The sequence below is a fragment of the Hoplias malabaricus genome, chromosome 3 (assembly GCF_029633855.1).
Source record: "Hoplias malabaricus isolate fHopMal1 chromosome 3, fHopMal1.hap1, whole genome shotgun sequence".
Lineage (NCBI taxonomy): Eukaryota > Metazoa > Chordata > Actinopteri > Characiformes > Erythrinidae > Hoplias > Hoplias malabaricus.
This window is the reverse complement of record NC_089802.1, coordinates 16,437,578-16,459,196: the sequence shown is the minus strand read 5'-3', so window position 1 is coordinate 16,459,196 and position 21,619 is coordinate 16,437,578. Positions and strand designations below refer to the sequence as shown.

The following is a 21,619-nucleotide window of genomic DNA, read 5'->3' as shown; positions in this document are numbered from 1 at the left end:
TGTCAGTGAACACAGTTCTTCGCACCATCTACAAGTGCAAGTTAAAACTCTACCATACAAAGCGAAAGCCATATATCAACAACACCCAGAAACGTGAAATCATGGACATCGTGTCCTCCAGGTCAAAGAGGAGGTTGTTCAGTCCGGTTGTTATCAGCGTAAAGTTCAAAAACCAGCATCTCTGATGGTATGGGGGTGTGTTAGTGCCCATGACATGGGTAACTTGCACATCTTTGAAGGCACCATTAATGCTGAAAGGTACATTCAGGTTTTGGAACAACATTTGCTGCCATCCAATGTGCTGCCGTCTTTTTCAGGGATGTCCCAGCTTATTTCAGCAAGAAAATGCCAAGCAACATTTTGCATGTGTTACAACAGAGTGGCTTCGTACTAGTTATTATCCTACTAACTATTATGAGCACAAAGTACAACCCCCGGGAGACCCCGAGCTGAAGTTGTACATCAAGCATGAAGGGGAAAGAATTCCACCTACAAAGCTTCAACAATTAGTGTCCTCAATTCCCAAACGCTTAATGACTGTTGTTAAAAGGAAAGGTGATGTAACACAGTGGTAAACATGCCCCTGTCATAAGTTTTTTGGAGCGTGTTGCAAGTCTCAAATTTAAAATGAGTGAATGTTTGCAAAAAACAATAAAGTTTATCCATTTGAACATTAAATATGTTGTCTTTGTAGTGTATTCAATGGAACATAATTTGAAAAGGATTTGCAAATCATCATATTCTGTTTTAGTTTATGTTTTTACACAACGTCCCTACTTTATTGGAACTGGGGTTGTACTTTGAAATCTTGTACTTAAGAACATTTTTAAAATTGTGATCTTTTCCAGAAACCCTTCGTAACTAACATAGTCCTTAAAATAATATGACCCATTCGTAACTCACCAAGTACTTCTTTTCTTAAAAATAATGTGCAGTTCTACCTCAAATACAATAATAAATAATAAAACCAAATAACATTATTCCAGTAAGTGTGATATTCTGTGTGTGAATGTGTTGGTTTAACTTTTTCCAAACGTTCTCCTCGTGGCAGTCCATAATATTTGAGGTTATCATCCAATACCTAGTTATAGTGGTAAATAAATAATTATTTTAAATAATGTGCTTTTGATTGATCAAATTTATGCAATCAAGGTAGAAACTGAACAATACTTCAAACTCACACACACCTACTACTGGACATTGTGTGTGTGTGTGTGTGTGTGTGTGTATAAAACTATAACAAATGGTCCTACTAAACTTCTTACCACTTAATCAATCATACTGACTGACTAATCCTTTTACACCAATTATGCAACCAAAGTAAGCCTGACAATAGTGCTTATTAACTTGGCAGCTTTACAGTCTCCCCATTTCTGCTTATTATCTTTATTTGTTGTGTTGATTTCATACACCCAATTTCATCTCCAGGACTTATGTTCTTTTATTTTACACAGTTCTATATTCAAAGCTTAAAAATATTCACATATTTTTCTGGAGAATGTATTGTAACTTTAGAGAACACAACTGGACTTTAAAGCCACTTGTACATTTAAAGGTATATTTACACTGTTTGTACTATTGATGCCAATAATGTACTTATACCACTGCTTTATTCTGAGTGTGTAGGAATTGCAAGTGTGAGTTTTTTCATATTTCTTTTGTGCTATCAATATAAATATTTACTTGTAATTAGCTTTTTACAATAATTATTTCCAGGTGGCGCAGCAGGTAGTGTCGCAGTCACACAGCTCCAGGGGCCTGGAGGTTGTGGGTTTGATTCCCACTCTGGGTGACTGTCTGTGAGGAGTTGGTGTGTTCTCCCCGTGTCTGCGTGGGTTTCCTCCGGGTGCTCCGGTTTCCTCCCACAGTCCAAAAACACACGTTGGTAGGTGGATTGGCGACTCAAAAGTGTCCGTGTGTGTGTGTGTGTCTGTGTTGCCCTGTGAAGGACTGGCACCCCCTCCAGGGTGTATTCCCGCCTTGCGCCCAATGATTCCAGGTAGGCTCTGGACCGACCGCAACCCTGAACTGGATAGGCAGTTACAGGCAGTTTTATACCCAAAGGCAGTGGCAGACTCAACAATGAACTACTTAAAACTTTGTAAAAATTCGTAATTTTAGAAACTAAGAAGACTTTTGAGAAACACTCCTAAAACTGCCATTCTTAAAGCTACATCTTTTTAAAATGTTGTTCATGAATCACTAAGATGATTCAGGAAATGCACTCTTGGTCAGTTTAATCTGCCTGATTAATTAAGATAACTTTCAGCAGCTAAATTAAGCTAAGCAGAAGAAATTTTAATTAGCTAACTGATCTTAATATGATTTGGAATCCTTACGTGTTTTTAGAAATCATATTTAAAATGTGTAAGCGTTATCAAGACCGTTATCAAGACAATAGTTATCAAGACCGTCCCAGGAAAAAAGAAGAACCCACAGTATTCTCTCATATAACTTGAAACTGAATACTTTAAATAATAAATGACAATGGCATGAGCAAAAATTATGTGAACCGTAAGCTAGTAGTCTGTAGCCCAAACTGTATCAATCACTGCAAACAAATGATTTCCGTAACTCAGTGAATGATTTCTGCACCAGTTGACAGATAGTTTGGCCCAATATTCCTGAGCAAAGTGCTCCTGTCTCAGGTGTGCAAAGTGCCTACTCCAGGGTTCATGTTTCAGCTTTATCGAGAGATGTCACTATTTTATTGAAAGATCCGAGACCTGTGACACAGAGCTTTCTGACACAGGGTAGTATGTTTTGCTCCAGACAGCCTTGATCTTGAGTTTTTGTTGTGCCCTGCACAGAAATCAAAGCAACCTGTGCCAGGTACAGAAAGCAACACCAAAATATACTCAATTCTCCATGTGTCACACTAGGTGTCCTTTTATTGCAGGTGTTATATTTTTTGTCACAGAGATGATATGATACCAGAAAACTCAAAGCTTTATCTCCTCTGTCCTAAGTACATTCTCCCAGATGCAACATTTCATTTTAGCATTTTCTAGTCCTACTGGGTCTCCTTCCTTTCTCTAGGAGTCGAGCTTGTCTTTTATTGGGAGTTTTCCTTGGCTCTTTGTTTAACAAAACCCTCAAATTAGTAAAAAAAAAAAAAACATGCATTACTAAAAATAAAAAAAGAAATACAGTGGTAACAGTAATAAAAAGAAATAAAAAGTTTTAAGTGGTTACATATCGCTACCTTGAAGACGTGACGACTGGCTGGAGGAGTAACACAGGCACGGGCTGTATGACGGGAGGTGGGGGGTGGGTGGAATAATGGAGAGTAGGCGGGTGAATGTGGGGAGACGAAGCGTAGATACGGCTTAACTTAGCACGAATTTCGATGCCTATGCGCATTGGGAGACTCGCCCATTGGGGTCAGTGGCCATTTCCAGCCGCCGGCTCGGTGGAAGCTCGGGTTCCTTTCTAGAGTCATGGTTCGTTGGTGGAGGCAAAAAATATTCAAACGCCCGGTTCATATCTTGGAAAGTTCGTTAGTATAGGCGTTCGTTAGTAGAGATTCCACTGTATAATGAAATTAAGCTGCAAAATTCTACGGTGTTACAACCAATAAGAAATAATTCACAGATTTATATCCAAAACAACACACAAACAGACATTCTGTCAGTGACATTTGGTTGAAGTGCATAGACAATTGCACAAGAAATTGCACAAAATTGCAGTGAACCAATTACACATTGCCCTTGTAAAAAATGAAATACTGCACAGTCACATGTTATATAAAATGAATTTGAAAAAAAAGACCTCATATTGAATTATATTATTATATTATATTATTATTTAGTGCCCATACAGCAGTGGGTTAAAAGCTATTTCTGAGCCAGTGGGTCCTTGTTTTAATAGTTCTATACAGTCTGCCTGACAATAACAGCTCAAAAAGATGTCTGGGGTGAGAATTGTCTATAACAATTTTGTGGGCTCTCTGAAGACAACGGGAACTGTGTAGATCCTCCAGGGTGGGTAGAGAGCACTCAATGATCTTCTCTGCAGACCTCACAATCCTCTGTAGTTCTTTTTTGTGTGCTGCAGTGTAGCTGGAGAACCACACACACAGTCTGTGAGAGAGGATGCTCTCTATGGTAGAAGGACACTAGCAGTCTATTTAATTTCTCCTGAGAGTCCTTAAGAAGTAGAGTCTCTGCTGTGCCCTCTTTGTAAATTCTTTGATGTTCATGACCCAGGTTAGGTCCTCCTCATTGTGAATACCCAAGAAGCAAAAGTCTGTGACCTTTTCTACACAGTCCCCACTAAAATTAAGGGTTGAATGTCCTTTCTCACCTTCCTGAAATCAATGACCAGCTCCTTTGTCTTTGCTGTATTGTTGTCCGTGCACCACAATGACGACCGCTCCACTTTGTCCCGGTAAGCTGTCTCATCGTCTGATTCCAAGTATGGCATTAGCATTTGCGAATTTGACGATGGTGTTACTGGTGTGAGCAGTGGTCCAGGTGTAAGTGCAGAGGGTGTAGAGCAGGGCACTCAGCACACAGCTCTGAGGGGAGCCTGTACTGAGGCTGATGGGTGTAGATGTGTGAGGTTCTATTCTAACCCTCTGTCTGCGTCTCGTCAGTTAGTCTTTGTTCCATAGACAGGTGTGATAATGTTCCATAGACCAGCTGCTCCAGGTGGTTTAGGGTTTTATGAAGGGCAGTATCCACCGCTTCCTCTGTAGTCCTGCCAGCTCGGTATGCAAACTGATGCAGGTCAAAGGTGGATGACAGTATGTGATTTCTAACCAGCTTCTCAAGGCACTTCATCACCACTGGTGTAAGAGCAACTGGCCAATAGTGATTAAAGCTGATCTGAGATCTCTTTGGTAGCTTTCTAGGGTTGAGGATTATAAACAGGCTGGAATGGTTGACTGTGAAAGTAACCTGTAAGATCTGAAAGATCTTTGTGAGGATCCTGGCAAATTGATTCAGCACATGCCCAGTGACACCATCAGGGCCTGCTGTCTTTTTTGGATGATGGACTTCACCACATCCTCATACACGGTGAGTGTAAAATCAATGTTACTGCTAACCACTGGATGCAATATGACGGTTTCCTGCAGCTCCTTATCAAAGAGTGCAATGTCTGCCAGTGTAGCGTCGTCCTCAGTTCTCCCATGGCTGTTCTTATAGATGGTTGTTGATCATTTTTTTCTAAGCAGCCTTTGCCATTCTGATGCCTTATTGCAGGTTGGAACATGCCGAAATTTAGAGAGCCCTGTTGCCCGTCTTGAAAGCAGTGTTCCTTTCTTTAAGCAGCAGTTGGATCTCCTTTGTCATCCAGGGCTTCTGGTTGGGATAAACTCTGATGTTTTTGTCCACTGCGACCGTGTCAGTGCAATTCTTTATGTAGCATAAAACACTATATGTGTGAACACATCCAAGTCCTGATCTTTAAAAATGTCCAAACATGTAGTGCTATAAGAGTCCTGCAGCTGCTGAGAGGCTCCTGGGGTCCATGTGCAGGGAAGATGGCTACAGTAGCATGGACCTTAAACTGTTTATTGATACCTGCAACTGCAGTCACATAAATATTAAGCTGCTTGGAGATTGTTTAAATCATGTACATTTAAAGGTGAACTCACGATTGTAATAAAAAAATAAAATAAAAACACATTTTATAAAATACAGAAGATGTTTCCTCACCATTTGCTCCAGTCTGTTTCGAAATGGGTCTTATTGCTTTTATTCGAAGTCTAATGTGTTTACAAAGTACTATGTACTATTACTGATTATTTAAGAAACCAGTTTACTTGAAATTTCATTGTAATCCAAATAATTATAACATTTTCCAAGGTGTAAAACAAATATGTCCTGGCATTTTTTAAATATCTTTGTAGAATAAGTCATAAACTTAATAACTGGCCCCTTTTCACACTTTCTTTGCTTTACTCTATGACACACCAAAGGCATACAGGTTTACATGAGACTTGCCTGAGAGTTGCGTTTAATTGCATCACTTTCAGGAGGAATGAAATATTGTTTCATGAGCTGTAAGGTTACCAACAAATTTATCTTTGTCTGTGAATAAAGCCATGTTAATTTACCCTTGAGTCTGCATTAAGTGTGCATTAAAAGTTTTCTCATTACATAGTGTGTACACAAAGTTTTACACAAAGATGTTTTACCTTTTTTTCCCCATTTTACACGATTGACCTAAATAAACACACCCCTTCAAGATGATCTGAATAGCATGTTTTTTACTTTTGGTGTTTACCTATTTCTGAGTAACATTTTATCACAACCCTTAGCTCCACTTTAAATAGCACATGATGTTTAGAAATGACACTAATTAACTGGGAGACTTGCTAATCTTCATTTTGCTAACAGTCCATTAAGCACAGAGCAAAGAGCAGGTCACATGCTGAAGGAAGCACTTAATATACAAGGCCAAAATCAATTAACACCCTGGCTAACTGTAATCAACTTCCCCCATTCTGTAAGCAAAGTACAACTCAGTTAGCTCTTTACAGCATTCAAAAATTCCACCTACACAGTCTTAGCTAATGATGGGCAACAAATAATCCGAGTGTCTTCCACAGAGGAGATTTATGTAGAACTTACATTTGTCTGAAAACATTAGTCAAGGTGGGGTACTTACATTAGTAACAAGATCATTTGTAGTGAAGTATTTTAATCCGTGATGCTCAAGGACCAGCAGGAGCTACCCGTACATTTATTCAACCAATACACTCCCCCCCCCCCAAGTGTTTGTAGACATCATTTATAATTAGTGAATTCAGCCAATTTAAGGTGCAAATGCTGTGGAACTTAAAATGTATGCTCACAGCTTGCATAAAAATGACCATTTTAGTTGTTTGACTCTCGTCTCCAGAATAAGGAATTTGAAGTGAAAAAATTCAGAGTGCACAATGTTTAAATTCAAGGATCAGTGCTCTTGATAATGCGCTGCCATATTTGGAATGCAGCCTTTCCCAGTCCCTGCTTGTCTAGGGTGATTTTTGCCTTCGGGCTGGTCTTCAGTAAAAACCATGCTCTACGAGGTTCAAACAATGTGATTCACAAAACATGTCAAGTAAATTCTACTTTGTTTAAAGTAGAAATCTACTTTGAAAAAAATATATACTTCACAAGTGCTTTAGCTCTATGCTCTGGATTGCAAGGCCATCTTACTGCAGGGCCATCCACTGAGTTTTGAGGCATTTAGTTGGGCAGTTAAACTGTTTCTGTTCTATTATTAATTCATCCCACTGCTGCTGGCACTTACTCCAACTGTCTGTTACTCAAAGTTATCCCATTCCAGAGGCAGCCGTACACACTACACCTTGCTTCACACATGGGTTAGAATGTTTTGGATCATTATCAACACTTTCTTTATTTCTCCACACTTTTTTTTCCACCATTCCAGTCCGGATTAATGTCTGTGTCATCTGTCCAGAGACTTTGTGCCAGAGCTCTGTAGGGTTTTTATGTACCTGGACTTTCTGGTCTCAAAATTTTCCTTTGATTTGAATGTTGTAGTAAACTATATGACATTACGTTAAAGAATGTAGAACATTTAACAGCCCAGGGGTGTGTGAGTGAGACGGCAGCTTTTCACACTGACAAAGTGTGTTTCAGCTTTTTTACAATTTTCAAAAATTGTAGACACACTTGGGTGTACTGTAAAATACATTGTTTGGACACCCCTGCACCCCTTTTTTTAATCATATAATAACAAACATTATATTTATCAGCTTCTCAATTTATTCTTAACTGGATTCTATAACTAATGACTCATGGGACAAGTAGAAATGGGCTGGAGATTTTTAAAATCTGTACTTTCTCAGACACATAGAAAAGTGACCCAAATACAATTTTCTGATCATATCCATATATAGATCTGGATATATACATATCCAGATCATATCCATATTTTCAACCACTAAAACACATTTTGCACTGTGATGCACTTGAGTCGCATAATGGTAAGCACTGGTTGCAAAAGTAAAACTGAAATAAAGCACAGGTGTCACAACTGAAACACAGCCACTCTAAATTGATCACACATGTGACAAATGATGTGAAGAAACCAATAAGCCCGGTCATAGACATTTCACTGTGGATAGAAACAGTCAGAGAGGAAGAGTAAGGGTAAGAGGTGGAAGAGGAAGAAGAGGGGGGACGAGATGAAGAACAATAATTTCAGATGAAATACTGACAACCATCATTGACCACGTATTTGTCCATGGATTGACTATGAGGGAAGCCCAACCTGAGTAGATTCATTGTGTCCACCCTAGTCCGAACATTCAGAGAGGAGAAAAGGTAATTGCTTTATTCATTTTGTATATGTTTACAGTATGACTCAATACAGATCTGTAAAAAGGTGTTTCATTACTTGAATTTCCTAAAACATTTGTAGGCTTAGTGCTGCATGTAATAATATCTAATGGCATGTTCTTTTGTAGAATCGCAAGACTGCCACATCAGGGGTGGAGGATGTCTATGTTAAACCCACACCAAGAGACCCTCATTGTTGACATGGTCCTTCAGAAAATCATTGACGACCATGTCAACTGTGAAGGCATCAACAGTATCAGCCTTTCCACCATTGATCATGTCCTAAAATGCAACAGAATGCAGATGAAGCAACTGTCCAGAGTACCCTTTGATCGCAACTCAGAAAGGGTCAAGGAGCAAAGATTCCAGTATGTACGGGTAGGTGTTGAATACTGCAGTCTACTCCACAGGACAAGTCTTTGTCCTTTCTGTACCACTTACAAAGCTTTATGTATTTTTTCAGAGAAAATGTTTCAACTGGATTCCTCGGACCATCCACATGAACATAATTATATGGATGAAGCTGGGTTCAATGTCGCCAAAAGGAAGAGGAGAGGCAGGAACATGATTGGCCAATGAGCCATTGTTGAAGTCCCTGGCCAGTGTGGTGGCAATAACACGTTATGTGCTGCCATCAGAAATCATGGGGTTTTCCACCATCATGACACATTGGGGCCATACAACACTCAACACCTCTTGGCATTTTTGAGTGATCTTCGAGATAATGTTTTAGGGCATGTTTTAGGGCATGAGGGCAGCAGGATCATGAATAGACAGGGTATCCTGGGATCATTTCCTGGGACAATGTGAGTTTTCACCATGCCATCCAGGTCAGACAGTGGTTCAATATCAACCAAAATTCCTAAATGTTTTTCTTCCAACATACTCCCCTTTCCTCAACCCAACAGAGGAGTTCTTCTCTTCATGGCATTGGAAGGTTTATGACAGGCAACACTACACCAGGGAAAATCTCTTGCAGGCCATGTAACTGGTCTGTAATGACATAGGGTGAATGCATGCCAAGCATGGATCTGGCATATTAGGAGTCATTTCCCACGCTGCCTGGCCAGGGACAATGTGTCATTGTTTGGTTTTGAACACTGCTTCAACTGTTTTTCAGGAAGAGTCAAAGGTTTTGTAATTTAGTGTGTGAATTGGGTTTTGTGTTTACAGTTTGGAGAAATGGATGTATGGTTTCAGGAAAAGTGTCTTGGCAATTGAGAAAAACTGGAATATTACAACATGAACTGCCTTTGATAATTCCAGGATTATCCATAAGCTGAAGGTAGGTATGAAATGTCCTTAATTCTTTGAGTGAAATTGCAGGGGTATGTTTAAAAAACAAAGAGTAGATGATGAGATCCGAAGTTTTTATCAGGAGATCCACATTTAAACTGCTTTCATACCTACATGAAAACTGATATGTTAGGTATGTTTAATGTTGGATCTTTTCTCAAACACTATAAACCAACTTCCACAAGCCTTTTTTTTAAATAAATGAATGAATAGATTTTATTTAACACATGAAACTGGGTTAAGACATTTGGCATGTTTTGATGTTTTAACAGTGTGTTTCCACTTTAAATCCTTCAGTTTAAAATGAAAATGCTTTGGAAAGAAGGTACACAGACCATTCATCACTGATATAGTCCACCTTGACTTCCAAACAGCATAAAATTATGAGGTAGGTGTGATTAGATTTGTATAAAATGGAAATCAAATCTGTCTTTTCAGACTGGAATTGAAAATGACAGATTCTGTGTTATTTATTTTGCTGTTCACATTGCCACACAGATAAAGACATCCGTGAAGAAAAAGAAAGCATTTGGGCCATTTTTACCTGCTGTGTGATTAAAGCATTTGCAATAAAATTAAGGTGCTTAAATGGTTCTTGGCTTGGAAAATAATGTTTTCCTTAAAAAAGAATTAATAAGACAAATCTGCTGCAAATGGTAATGTTTTGCAAAGGCACAAAAAATCTCTGCTTCCCTAAAGATAGGTAAAAACCTTCTAAATGTCTAAAAGAACCTTTACACAGAGTTTCATGGAACCTTCAGATTATGTGTAGATTCTTTAATCTATTAAAAGGTTTGTCAAACTTAAAATCTTAGTAGTTTCTATAAGTCAGTAAGGGTTGAAAATTGGTCTATCATCTTCAAGTTACATGGATGCTCTTCACACTGGTACATTTCATTTAGAAAAATGGAGCTTTCAAGTCCTAACCACTGATAATCTTATGGGAACCAATTGTGCACCTTTACTTCTAAGAGTGTTAAGGATGTAAGAGTAAGAGTGTTTGCCACTCTCCTCCTCTCTTATCCTTCCTTTCAGACAAACACAGAGCACAGAAACATGTGCCCACCATGCATTTAATGTCCCCATCTGATATGAGAAAGGAAACAGCAGGAATACACCTGTCACTTCCTATTAACACACTGGGTATTGAGTGAATGAGACGCATGGTGGGGCAAGGCCATGCTGTTCCTCTGGGACTGGTGGCTGTGATTCTCCAATCTAGGAAAGCAGCTGTTCTCCCTCTGGATTCCACCAGCACTGGGGCTCAATTTCCCCGGCTGTGACTGTTTGACGTGCCCTTTTCCCAGCACTTCAGTCCTCTATTCGCTTAGGCCCTTTTCATCTCAGTTCACCCTGCAGGCTTATATCAGTTTTATCCCTATGACTACTTCTTCACCTGTCACTCTACCAGGCTCATTTCTGTGCCCTTCACAGCGACCCCCTTCAAACCTCTTGTAATTTCACACACTGTCTTCCCAACAGACTAATGCCTGCTATTGTTGGCATCCTCCTGAGTGGAGGAGGGAGGCTGATTGTCAGTCTCACTGTGAGTAAGTTCTGTCAGGGTAGTAATTACCTTGCTATGGTTCACAGGTTCATCATCCGCATCACTATGGCTAATCAACACACTGGCAACAACCACAGCAGCTGTTTTAATCCCCCCTGTCCCTATGAAAGAAAGTACTGAGCGCCAAATGAGCACTAAGCTAATGAATAATAAATGAGAGGTGCTTCTCTGAGCACTGACAATAATACTGTATACATGACAGTACTTTTGAACTTTCTGATTCCTTTATGTTATTGATTACTTGCCATCTGTCATATTTTCTTTTTCCTTCCCAGCCCCCTAAGCACAGTGTATGTAGAAAATATAGGCTTTTCACGAAGCGTATCGACAAATCTTCACTCGCCCTTCACCTGCCAAACCTTTCTTGAGCTCCTAGAGCAGAGTGATCAGATGTCACACTGAGTGACAAAGCACCATGTCTTCTCTCCAGCCAAGACACTTCAGAACGAGAAACAAAATTTCACGGACAGTTCAGATTAATGAGGGGAGCTAGCCTCGTCTCTAAGCGTGTAGTTACTCTCAAATATGGATTCTTTGCTGAACTGATAAATCATTATCATTTGCAGTAATATAAGTCGTTATAAACCAAATTCCAAACAGACAGCTTGCTAAATGCTAAAACATTCCAAAAGCAGTCATTTGTAAATTATGTATGAACTATATTAAGTAAAAAAATGATTTGCAAAACACAATATTAGATGTGTACCCATATTCCCCAAATGCTCTTTCCAAATATGTTACCTGCAGACACACGTGCACCTGTGTTACTTAATTATTATTTTTTTTAATTATCATTTTGGTAATGAAGACATCAATTAGTCCCATATTTAAAGCAGAAATAAAATAAAGCAGAAGCATCAACTTAAAAAAAATAATAAATAAATAAAAATTGTTGTTGTTACTTTGCAGATTTTTCAAGAAGAGACAGAACACTTATGTCTTAGTCATGCTGTTGTAGCATATTCAGAATATGTCTTGGTGTTTTTTCATGCTTAAATAAGTACATTTCAAATACTCAAAACTTTCCTGCACGGATGAGGATATATTCATCGCAGATTTTTTTGGTTTTAATGCAGTAGTAAGCAGATACTTACAATGTATAAAGACGATGATGAGATAAAAATTTGTCTTTACAAATCATTTCTTTGTTTTTATTTGCAATTCCCTTGCTGTCTCAGCTCCATTGAAAATAGAGAGTTTATATTGCAAAAAGCTTCTCACCAAATTGTCACGCCTTCGTTCTGTCAGTCTGTTGTCCCCGCCATGTGCTTTATTCGCACATGGCTATGTTTTGTTTATATCCTTGTCTCCGCCCTCGTCCCGCCTCCTCGTCCGTGTCATGTGTTAGCCCGTCCTCGTTATCTGTCCAGGTGTGTCTCGTTTGTGTCTGTATTTAAGCCCTCTTGTGTCACGTCCTGTTTGTCGTTCATTTCACATTCTCTTTTCTCCTTTGTCATGTCAGTCATGTTATCTGTCTGTCTCCGTAGTTTCTCTCGTCGTCGTTTCGTTTCCCTAGTCGTTGTTTCGTGTCGTAGTTTCTTTTCCTCTCTCGTGCCTTTGTTTACTCTTTAGTCTGTCAGTCCTGTTTGCCCTGTTTAGCTCCCCTTGTTTAGTTTAGCCTGCTTGGCTCCCTGTTTGTTTTCGTTTTGTTAAAGTCTCTTTGTTTTGTTGTTTTCCTTTATTAAATATACCGTGTTTTAGCAAATGCGTCCGCCTCAGTCAGTCCGCTCCGTGATTCCTGACAGAATGAACGACCGCAAGGACGCAGCTAGCGCGGATTATTTCCTCAAAGGGTGTGCCGTTCGCCGGACTCCATTCCGCACAGGCCCCAAAGATCCTGTGGGGGAGGCTTTGAAAGCGGACTCGGAATGGAGTCGCCGGCTCCAGCTCCTGCTTGGCGCTGTTCCGGATCCTATAGCGGAGGAGTCGACTCGGGAATCGAGTAGTTGCGCCAGTGGGAGTCGAAAGAGTCGGCGGAAGAACCGTGCTGGAGTTCCCCCCTCGCTGGAGGATTACCCCCTCAGGTCCGGGGAAATTTTTGGGGAGGCGTTAAGGGTAGGGGCTGTTAGCCTCACCTCCGTAGCTCTGAGGTCTGAGGCTAACAGGGGCGCACCTCGAGGGGATCTAATGGGTGCGCCTGTGAAACCCCCTAAACCCTTTACAGCTCCAGCGCGAGCCCGGCGAGCAGCACAAACCCCTGTCCTCGAGAGCGCGGCGCGCGCCTCTCCTGTCTTCGTGAGCGCGACGCGCGCCTCTCCTGTCTCCGTGGACGACGTTGCAGACTCATCTGCCTCCGTGGACGTCGTCGCACATTCTTCAGTCTCCGTGGACGACGTCGCAGGTTCCCCTGCCCCCGTGGACGACGTCGCAGGTTCCCCTGCCCCCGTGGACGTTGCTGCGGGGCTTCCTGTGTCGATGATGGCGGCACCCGCCGCTCCAGTCTCCGTGACGGCGGCACCCGCCGCTCCAGTCTCCGTGACGGCGGCACCCGCCGCTCCAGTCTCCGTGACGGCGGCACCCGCCGCTCCAGTCCCCGTGACTATGGCGGCACCCGCCGCTCCTGTCCCCGTGACTATGGCGGCACCCGCCGCTCCTGTCCCCGTGACTATGGCGGCACCCGCCGCTCCTGTCCCCGTGACTATGGCGGCACCCGCCGCTCCTGTCCCCGTGACTATGGCGGCACCCGCCGCTCCTGTCCCCGTGACTATGGCGGCACCCGCCGCTCCTGTCCCCGTGACTATGGCGGCACCCGCCGCTCCTGTCCCCGTGACTATGGCGGCACCCGCCGCTCCTGTCCCCGTGACTATGGCGGCACCCGCCGCTCCTGTCCCCGTGACTATGGCGGCACCCGCCGCTCCTGTCCCCGTGACTATGGCGGCACCCGCCGCTCCTGTCCCCGTGACTATGGCGGCACCCGCCGCTCCTGTCCCCGTGACTGTGGCTACGGCCTGTCCATGTCCGTAGGTCGGCCCGAAGGACTTCAGGGCCGACCCCCAGAACTGTGCCCAGGCTGGTTCCTCAGACTGCCCCACAGACATTAGCCAGTCCTGGGCACCCCCCTGTTATTTTGGTTCCCTTGTCTGTCCCTGTCATGGTTCCCGTCTCTGTCCTTGTCCCTGTACCCGTGTCTGCCTTTGTCTCTGTCCCTGTCCCGGTCACTGTGTTTGTGTCAGTCCCTGTAAATGTTCTTGTACCTGTTCCCCTGCCAAGTCCAGTCCAGTCCCCTGTCAGCCCTGTCCAGTCTCTGTTTCAACCCCCTGTCTTGTCTCATGTTCAGTCCCCTGTTAGTCAGGTCCAGTCTCCGTATCTGTCCAACGTCCAGTCACCCGTCTTGTCTCCAGTCCAGTCTCTGTCTCAAACCCCTGTCCCGTCTCCTGTCCAGTTTCCGTTCCAACCCTCTGTCCTGTCTCATGTCCAGTCCCCAGTTAGTCATGTCCAGTCTCCGTATCCGTCTAGTGTCATGTCACCTGTCTTGTCTCCGGTCCAGTTTCCCTTTCAATCCCCTGTCCCGTCTCCGTTCCAGTCTAGTGTCATGTCACCTGTCCTGTCTTCTGTCCAGTCACGTACCCCTGGCCAGTCTAACGTTCCTATCCTGTCCAGTGTCTTGTCACCAGTCTCTGCTCCCGTCCAGTCCCAGCACCAAGTTCTGTCACCTGTCCCGTCTTCTGTCCAGTCCCTGTTTCCATCCAGTGTCATGTCCAATGTCAAAAACCCTGTCAAGTCCCATGTGTCCACTCCTGTCCTGTCCAGTCCGTTCTCGTCTCTTGCTGCCCCCCTTTGTCAGTCTCCTGTCATGTCCCATGTCCCGTCTCGTATATTCGGTCCTGTCGTGTCCCCAGCTCCTGTGTCTGTTCCCGTCCTGTCCTGAGTCCTGTCACCCGTTGGTTTGTTGTCCTGTCTTGTTTTCCGTGCCCTCTCCTGTGCCAGCTCCTGGGGGGTTTAGGAGTACGCGCCCGGGAGTTGCGCGTTCTTGGGGGGGGCATCTGTCACGCCTTCGTTCTGTCAGTCTGTTGTCCCCGCCATGTGCTTTATTCGCACATGGCTATGTTTTGTTTATATCCTTGTCTCCGCCCTCGTCCCGCCTCCTCGTCCGTGTCATGTGTTAGCCCGTCCTCGTTATCTGTCCAGGTGTGTCTCGTTTGTGTCTGTATTTAAGCCCTCTTGTGTCACGTCCTGTTTGTCGTTCATTTCACATTCTCTTTTCTCCTTTTTCATGTCGGTCATGTTATCTGTCTGTCTCCGTAGTTTCTCTCGTCGTCGTTTCGTTTCCCTAGTCGTTGTTTCGTGTCGTAGTTTCTTTTCCTCTCTCGTGCCTTTGTTTACTCTTTAGTCTGTCAGTCCCGTTTGCCCTGTTTAGCTCCCCTTGTTTAGTTTAGCCTGCTTGGCTCCCTGTTTGTTTTCGTTTTGTTAAAGTCTCTTTGTTTTGTTGTTTTCCTTTATTAAATATACCGTGTTTTAGCAAATGCGTCCGCCTCAGTTAGTCCGCTCCGTGATTCCTGACACAAATAAACCAGACAAAAAGGCATCTCTTTTTTTGTCCAGGCTAATTAATTGGATATCTGGGGACATGTGACATGCCCCAGTGTTATATAAAGAGAGGATAACAACATACGAGTCAACAAGTCTGTTTCCAAAACAGGGAACTCTGAATGAGTGATTCAGGGAAAAGACAGAGGGGTCAGAGTTAAAAGCCTATACTGATAATTATGACCAATTCTCTGGTGATACCCTGAAGCCACACAACCCCTGAGATGAGTAAAACAGAACATGAGGAGGGGGTATAGGGTTAAAAACATGTGAAGTTGTACAGAGTACAAAATTTCAAGAAGGGGAGAAAGTAAAAACACAACAGGAGCAAATACACAATGGCTTAAAATAAGCACCAGAAATGCTCTGTATGATTTATATACATACATACCGACACAAACAATATTATATTATACATTCAGGATAATATTTTTTATATAGATCAGGAGCATTAACAGATGTTCTGTGAGGTAAGGTGGTGCTAGGCCTTTTAGAAGTTTAAAAATAACATGTAATTTACCAAAGGTGTTCAATTACTAGTTTAGGCCTTGTCCCAAACATTGAACACGTTAGAAAAGAAAAGAGCACTGCTTACCTGTGCGAGGCTCTACTGTCCGGTTGCTGTTGGGGTCCATGAAAACGAATCGCCCACCTCCGAAATCCACACCATAATCTGTCAAGTACAGTAACGATGTGTAGTCAAAGGACCCATATGTGACCTGTATCAAAATATAAGAAAACATAGCTGCAGAAACTAAAATTCATGGATGAATGCCATCATATCCTTACATAAAAAGTGTAAAGTCTTCTCAGAACAGAAGAAGCCGTGACTGTAGCAAATGATGGGGGGGGGGCAGTGAATACCCTTGATTTCAGAAAAATAATGTGTGCATACCACACAAGATCAGGTGTTTGTGTAAAGATCTGAACATTTTCCACAAAAATACACCTTCAGCTTTGAAGGAAAGTCTGAATGTATCCAAACTAAACCAATTTCATGGTTCTAAGTGGAGAACTACTGCTTTTACTACACCATTCATTTCCAGATATGAAGGCTGTTCTGTTCTCGACTGTTTCCAATTTTTACTTCAAAAAATTTTAGAGCAGAAATCCCAGTGGAACTGGATCCTTTTTCACCATATTCAAAATCTCTTCTGAAGTCTCACAAGGGCAAATGCTGCCAGCACATAAAATGGCAACATGTTAACACTAGAGTGGTATAATCCATTTCTATGTAAATGGGGGTGGGCCTGGGGCAATTAGGGAAAGTGTGGCAGGGAATGACAGATGATGGAGGAGCTGAAATTTCTGAATGCAATTTTTTTCTTGGCTGCCTCAGAAACGTAAACTGTGTTCTGAATAAATGAACAGGCAAACAACTGTACCCTCCGCCCCACCTCCACTCCAAAACCACCACACATACACCATCATCCCTCTCTTATGAGCATGCAGTGAAATAAAACGGCAGAAATGAAGGTGTTATGCATCTTTGCGTCTGTTATTGTCATCAAAAGTAACAGCTCGTTCTTTCACGATCAAAGCTGCTTCCCAATAAAGAGCCTGATAAATTACACTAATGCACATGAATATTCAATTATGTCTCAAACTCATTAAGCATGCTCATGGGTACTTATCTGTGATCACAGTAAAATGAGGTTAAATCACAGTTGGAAGATCTGTGTGATCCAAGATGCTTTCAAACTTAATAGCTATGACAGCCATGTCCATATACTTATATTTGAAATTCTAATGTCTAAGTCTTTAATAAACAATAGACCTATTTCTAATCTTCCATAGGTAGGTAAAAATGATTCAGACAGTTGCCATTACTCAGCTCATAAAATTCTTAAATGAACATTGTTGTCATGAATTCCAATCAAGTTCTCATCCACATTACAGACATTTTATCATGTTGTATTACAGTTTTTCTCCACTGAATACACAAAAAAATGGAACTATGCACACGATTTTGAAAAATTGAAGTTCATGTAGCAACAACATGACTCTAAACTGCTAAGCCCCAAGCACAATTACATTTGTTTTCACTGAAATATACTAAATCACAATGTTAAAATCTCTAAACACACACTGCATCATTTAGGAAACTTTGGTCACCTGGAAACACTGGCCTTCAAAATTAAACTTCCTAATTCCCAATTAGTCTCACTCATGTTGCACCTGTACAAATTCAACAGGGAGAAGACTTTGATAATTTGTAAGAGTATAAAACAGGCAGGATGTAGAGTAATCCGTTTCATGCATTTTGCAATAAATACATTTCTTTTGTGACCTTTTTTTATCTGCTCTTTTTTCCCTTGTAGTGTTTCTCATTGTTTTGCTACATACTATCTAAAATGGGTCACATTTGTGTTACATATCCATATAGTATTGTAAATGCTGTTTTGGGACAAAGAACCGTACACTTCAACAAAATGAGAAAAATAGACATGCACTTGAATATGTAACATGTCCTTATTAAGCAAAAGCATATATCTATATGTTTGATGGTACTGTTGAATTTGTCATCAATCAATCAATCAATCAAATTTTATTTATATAGCGCTTTTCACAACAGAAAGTTGTCACAAAGTAGCTTTACAGAGATCCAGGTCCAAGCTTCCTATGAACAAGCCAAGGGCAACAGTGGCAAGGAAAAACTCAGCACACGAGGAAGAAATGTTATAGAAATCATTAAATGGTTTTGAACCAAAATGCATTACTGATTGAAGTGTACTAACCCAATAGGTGACGGTCAGCTAGTGGTGGCCACGGTCAGAATGAAATGGTGAAGGAGTCATTACACTGACAAATGTTGAAAAAACTCCCAGATGATGTCCGACATGCTCCAAATGTAGCCATATTTAAGTCTAGTTCAAAGGCATTTTTGCTTTCTTGTGTTTTTAGTTTTACACTGCACTTTATATTTATAATTTTTTTCTTTTATTTTTTCCCTTGTTTTATTCTCTATCATTCCTATTTTTATGTCCTGTTTTTCGTTCCTTTAGAAAGTATTTCTTTGCAATCAATTATAAATGCTTCCTCCAATAAACAGATGGGAATTATTATTTCTCTGGCTCTTCCGTACAGCTCATAGATGCTCTCATCACCTCAGATGATGCGGCTTTGAAGTCAGGCCAAGTGTCAAGCGGTACCCCACCCCAATTAGTGGAGAAGAGAGCAAATTGTCTCTTCTGTTAAAAATAACATACAGCCCAAATATTCTTATCACAGTACTGTCCATAGCTGGGATCCTCAATAAAAATCACTGAATAACTGAGCACTTGACTTCAAGTTAATTAGCTAGTAAATTAATTTATTCAATCCTTGTTTTAATCAATACCTGAGTCCTTCGCCTACATGAAAACACTAGCCTCAAGGGAGGAACACACAAGTCGATCCCATTTTGAAAACTCTCTCTTTGTTTATACCTTTCACATTAGGTCTACCAAATCAAAACTGCTGCACATGCCAAGAGTGCCAATCAGACCATGTATCTGTATTACTATGGAATAAACAATTCACCAACTGACAATGAAACCAGTTGCCAATTATTGTTTTCACAGATTTTTATCAACTTTGTGGATTAGTTATTGCAGCCCTGGAACGAGCAATCTTACTGGCCCATAGAAGCAACTCACTTTCATGCAGAAATTAGGTGTTGAATGACATGGAATGTTTTTGAGGTCCAATCTTGTATGATGTTGACTGATGAAGTTTGACTGATGCCATGCAATAAGGAACAGCAGATGTAAATAAGTAATGACAAAAAAATGCTATGGAAGGACAAATGGTAGAACAAAGATAAAAAAAAAATGTACAAATGAAAAACATAATCAGCATGCATGGCTTTAAAAGGAAGAAAATTAATAACCCTTTGAAGTCATTTTGTGTACCATACATAAATAAGGCTGGCAGATATAACTTGAGTTCCCTTTGTATGACTGGCAGCATCATAAACAGTTCCTCCTTAGGGAAAATAATGGAACCTGGAGTGATGACAATGATTTGAGATTCAAATCATGTTAAATGACTAAATAAACAAACAAAAACGCTGCAAAACACCAGCAGCAATAAATAAACCTCATGTTTTGTTTTACATTTGTAACCAGGTGCCTGTTAAGCACCTGTTGTGTTTTAAATATATTGAAATTATGCAATTTCTTCTGATCACTTTCCACATTTTAACATAGAAGGTACCTTTTATATTTAATGATTTGGTATTTAATTTGCAATGGTAGTTAAGACTTTCCAGAAAAAACAGACACACATAGAAGGGTATTCAGAACATACATACATTTTCTTTTCCGCTTTTCAATTTCAGGGTCGTGGTGGGTATTCAGAAAAATTTAGGATAAAAATTTTGACTGAGCATTCCTCTGAGATATGTGTGTCTTACCTTGTCAATGTGTGGGTGCCAGTACTCATCATGAGTGGTCTTGGCATTAGTGCTGTTGATGCGGGAGAAAAATGTAGGCTTGGTGAGGAACATCTGAGTGGAGTCCAGTCCAAAAGTCTCAGCAATAACCCTCTGAATACGACCACGCACATCCCTAATGTAGAGCAGGACACACATTCATTACTGAGTACTGTATGGAAAAATCACTATTAAGAATGGAAACTTACTAAACTTTACTAAATGTCATTTAGTAAATTAAAAAACAATAAATTAGTTGGGATATAGTCATGCACATGGGCATCTAAACTGACCTTAAGATGTATAAGTTAGAATCAGTCATCTTAATACTGAATAAATCATGCACCATATTGAATGAATTTATCGTTAGAATTTGAGATGAAATGAATATTGCTCAGTTAAATATTTGCACAAGTATTTGTACAAAGTGGCAAGGAACTACAGTAACCACATATAACAAAAGCAGTCATAATTAATATTATTGTAATTAAACTATGTAGAGCTCAGAGAGTCAAGCCCACGCCCCCAAGGGATAGGACATTGCTTTACTTTGCAAATATTTTGCATACCCTCTCAAAAAAAAAAAAATGCCCATATGTACACAAGAACATACGCAGTCATATGAGTCTGGGGGAATGCTCGTGCACACACACACACACACACACATAAATATGACTTCTTTTCTTTGTGGAGTTTGTTATTTAAATCAAAATGCTAGTCAGGAAAGAAGTCTTTTAAATTTTAAAAATATGAAAAGTAATAAAAATGTAGCAGTGCTTCTGGGAGATAATGCCCCCACATTTTCAGAATGTTGGTACCGTCCTCCTCAGGTCTTTAAATGTACACTGCACAGCACAGTATCATACAGTAAGCAAACAACATTATATCTGTGAGTCAACGCAGTTCAACGAATCCTTGACCTTGAGATAGTAGGCTGTTTAGTCTACAATGATATGTAATGCTTTGCTGGCTGCTGTGTGACATTGTGTGGTCTTATTTATGCTGGTGTGCATATGTGGTCATGTTTTAATGTGTTTGCTTGAACTTCAGGCCCTTCGGATGACAAAATGAAAGTAACAATTTGACGTTGTGGGGACATTCTTTTCCAGAACCAGATTTTTATCACATTTCCAAACTCTGAAGTTTTCAAAATGGTTTCTTTCCAGAGTGGCATTTTGAAATAGAAATTGCAAACACCACAAAGAGAAACAACAAACTAGAGAGCGTGTGTATGTGTGTGTGTTATTGCAGGCCTGTACTCATATGCCTGTATCTGTCCGCGTGTACGCATGGGCATCACCCTTTGTGAGGGAATACAAACCTTTTGCGACAGTACAAAATTTCCATAATTTATTTTTCCCCTGTCTCTTTAGGGGACTGTACAGATCCACCACAACCCAAATGAATAAACTTAATCTTTAAAAACCGTTTATGCTCCTAAAAATATATTTGAATGCTGGGACTATGTTGACACTCCTTACATAGAATGATTCTTGTGAGGGAAGCACTATTTAA

General features: G+C 41.0%; 1 protein-coding gene across 1 annotated transcript in view; it reads right to left on the bottom strand.

Moving 5' to 3' along the window:
• Positions 1–21,619, bottom strand: part of ogfod3 (2-oxoglutarate and iron dependent oxygenase domain containing 3) — a 35,269-nt gene that overhangs the window by 3,887 nt on the left and 9,763 nt on the right. Inside the window, exons 7-8 of the mRNA XM_066664470.1 lie at positions 20,087–20,240; positions 16,286–16,409 (exon numbers count right to left, since the gene is read on the bottom strand). Coding sequence (XP_066520567.1) covers positions 16,286–16,409; positions 20,087–20,240 — 278 coding nt within the window. The remainder of the gene's footprint in view (positions 1–16,285; positions 16,410–20,086; positions 20,241–21,619) is intronic.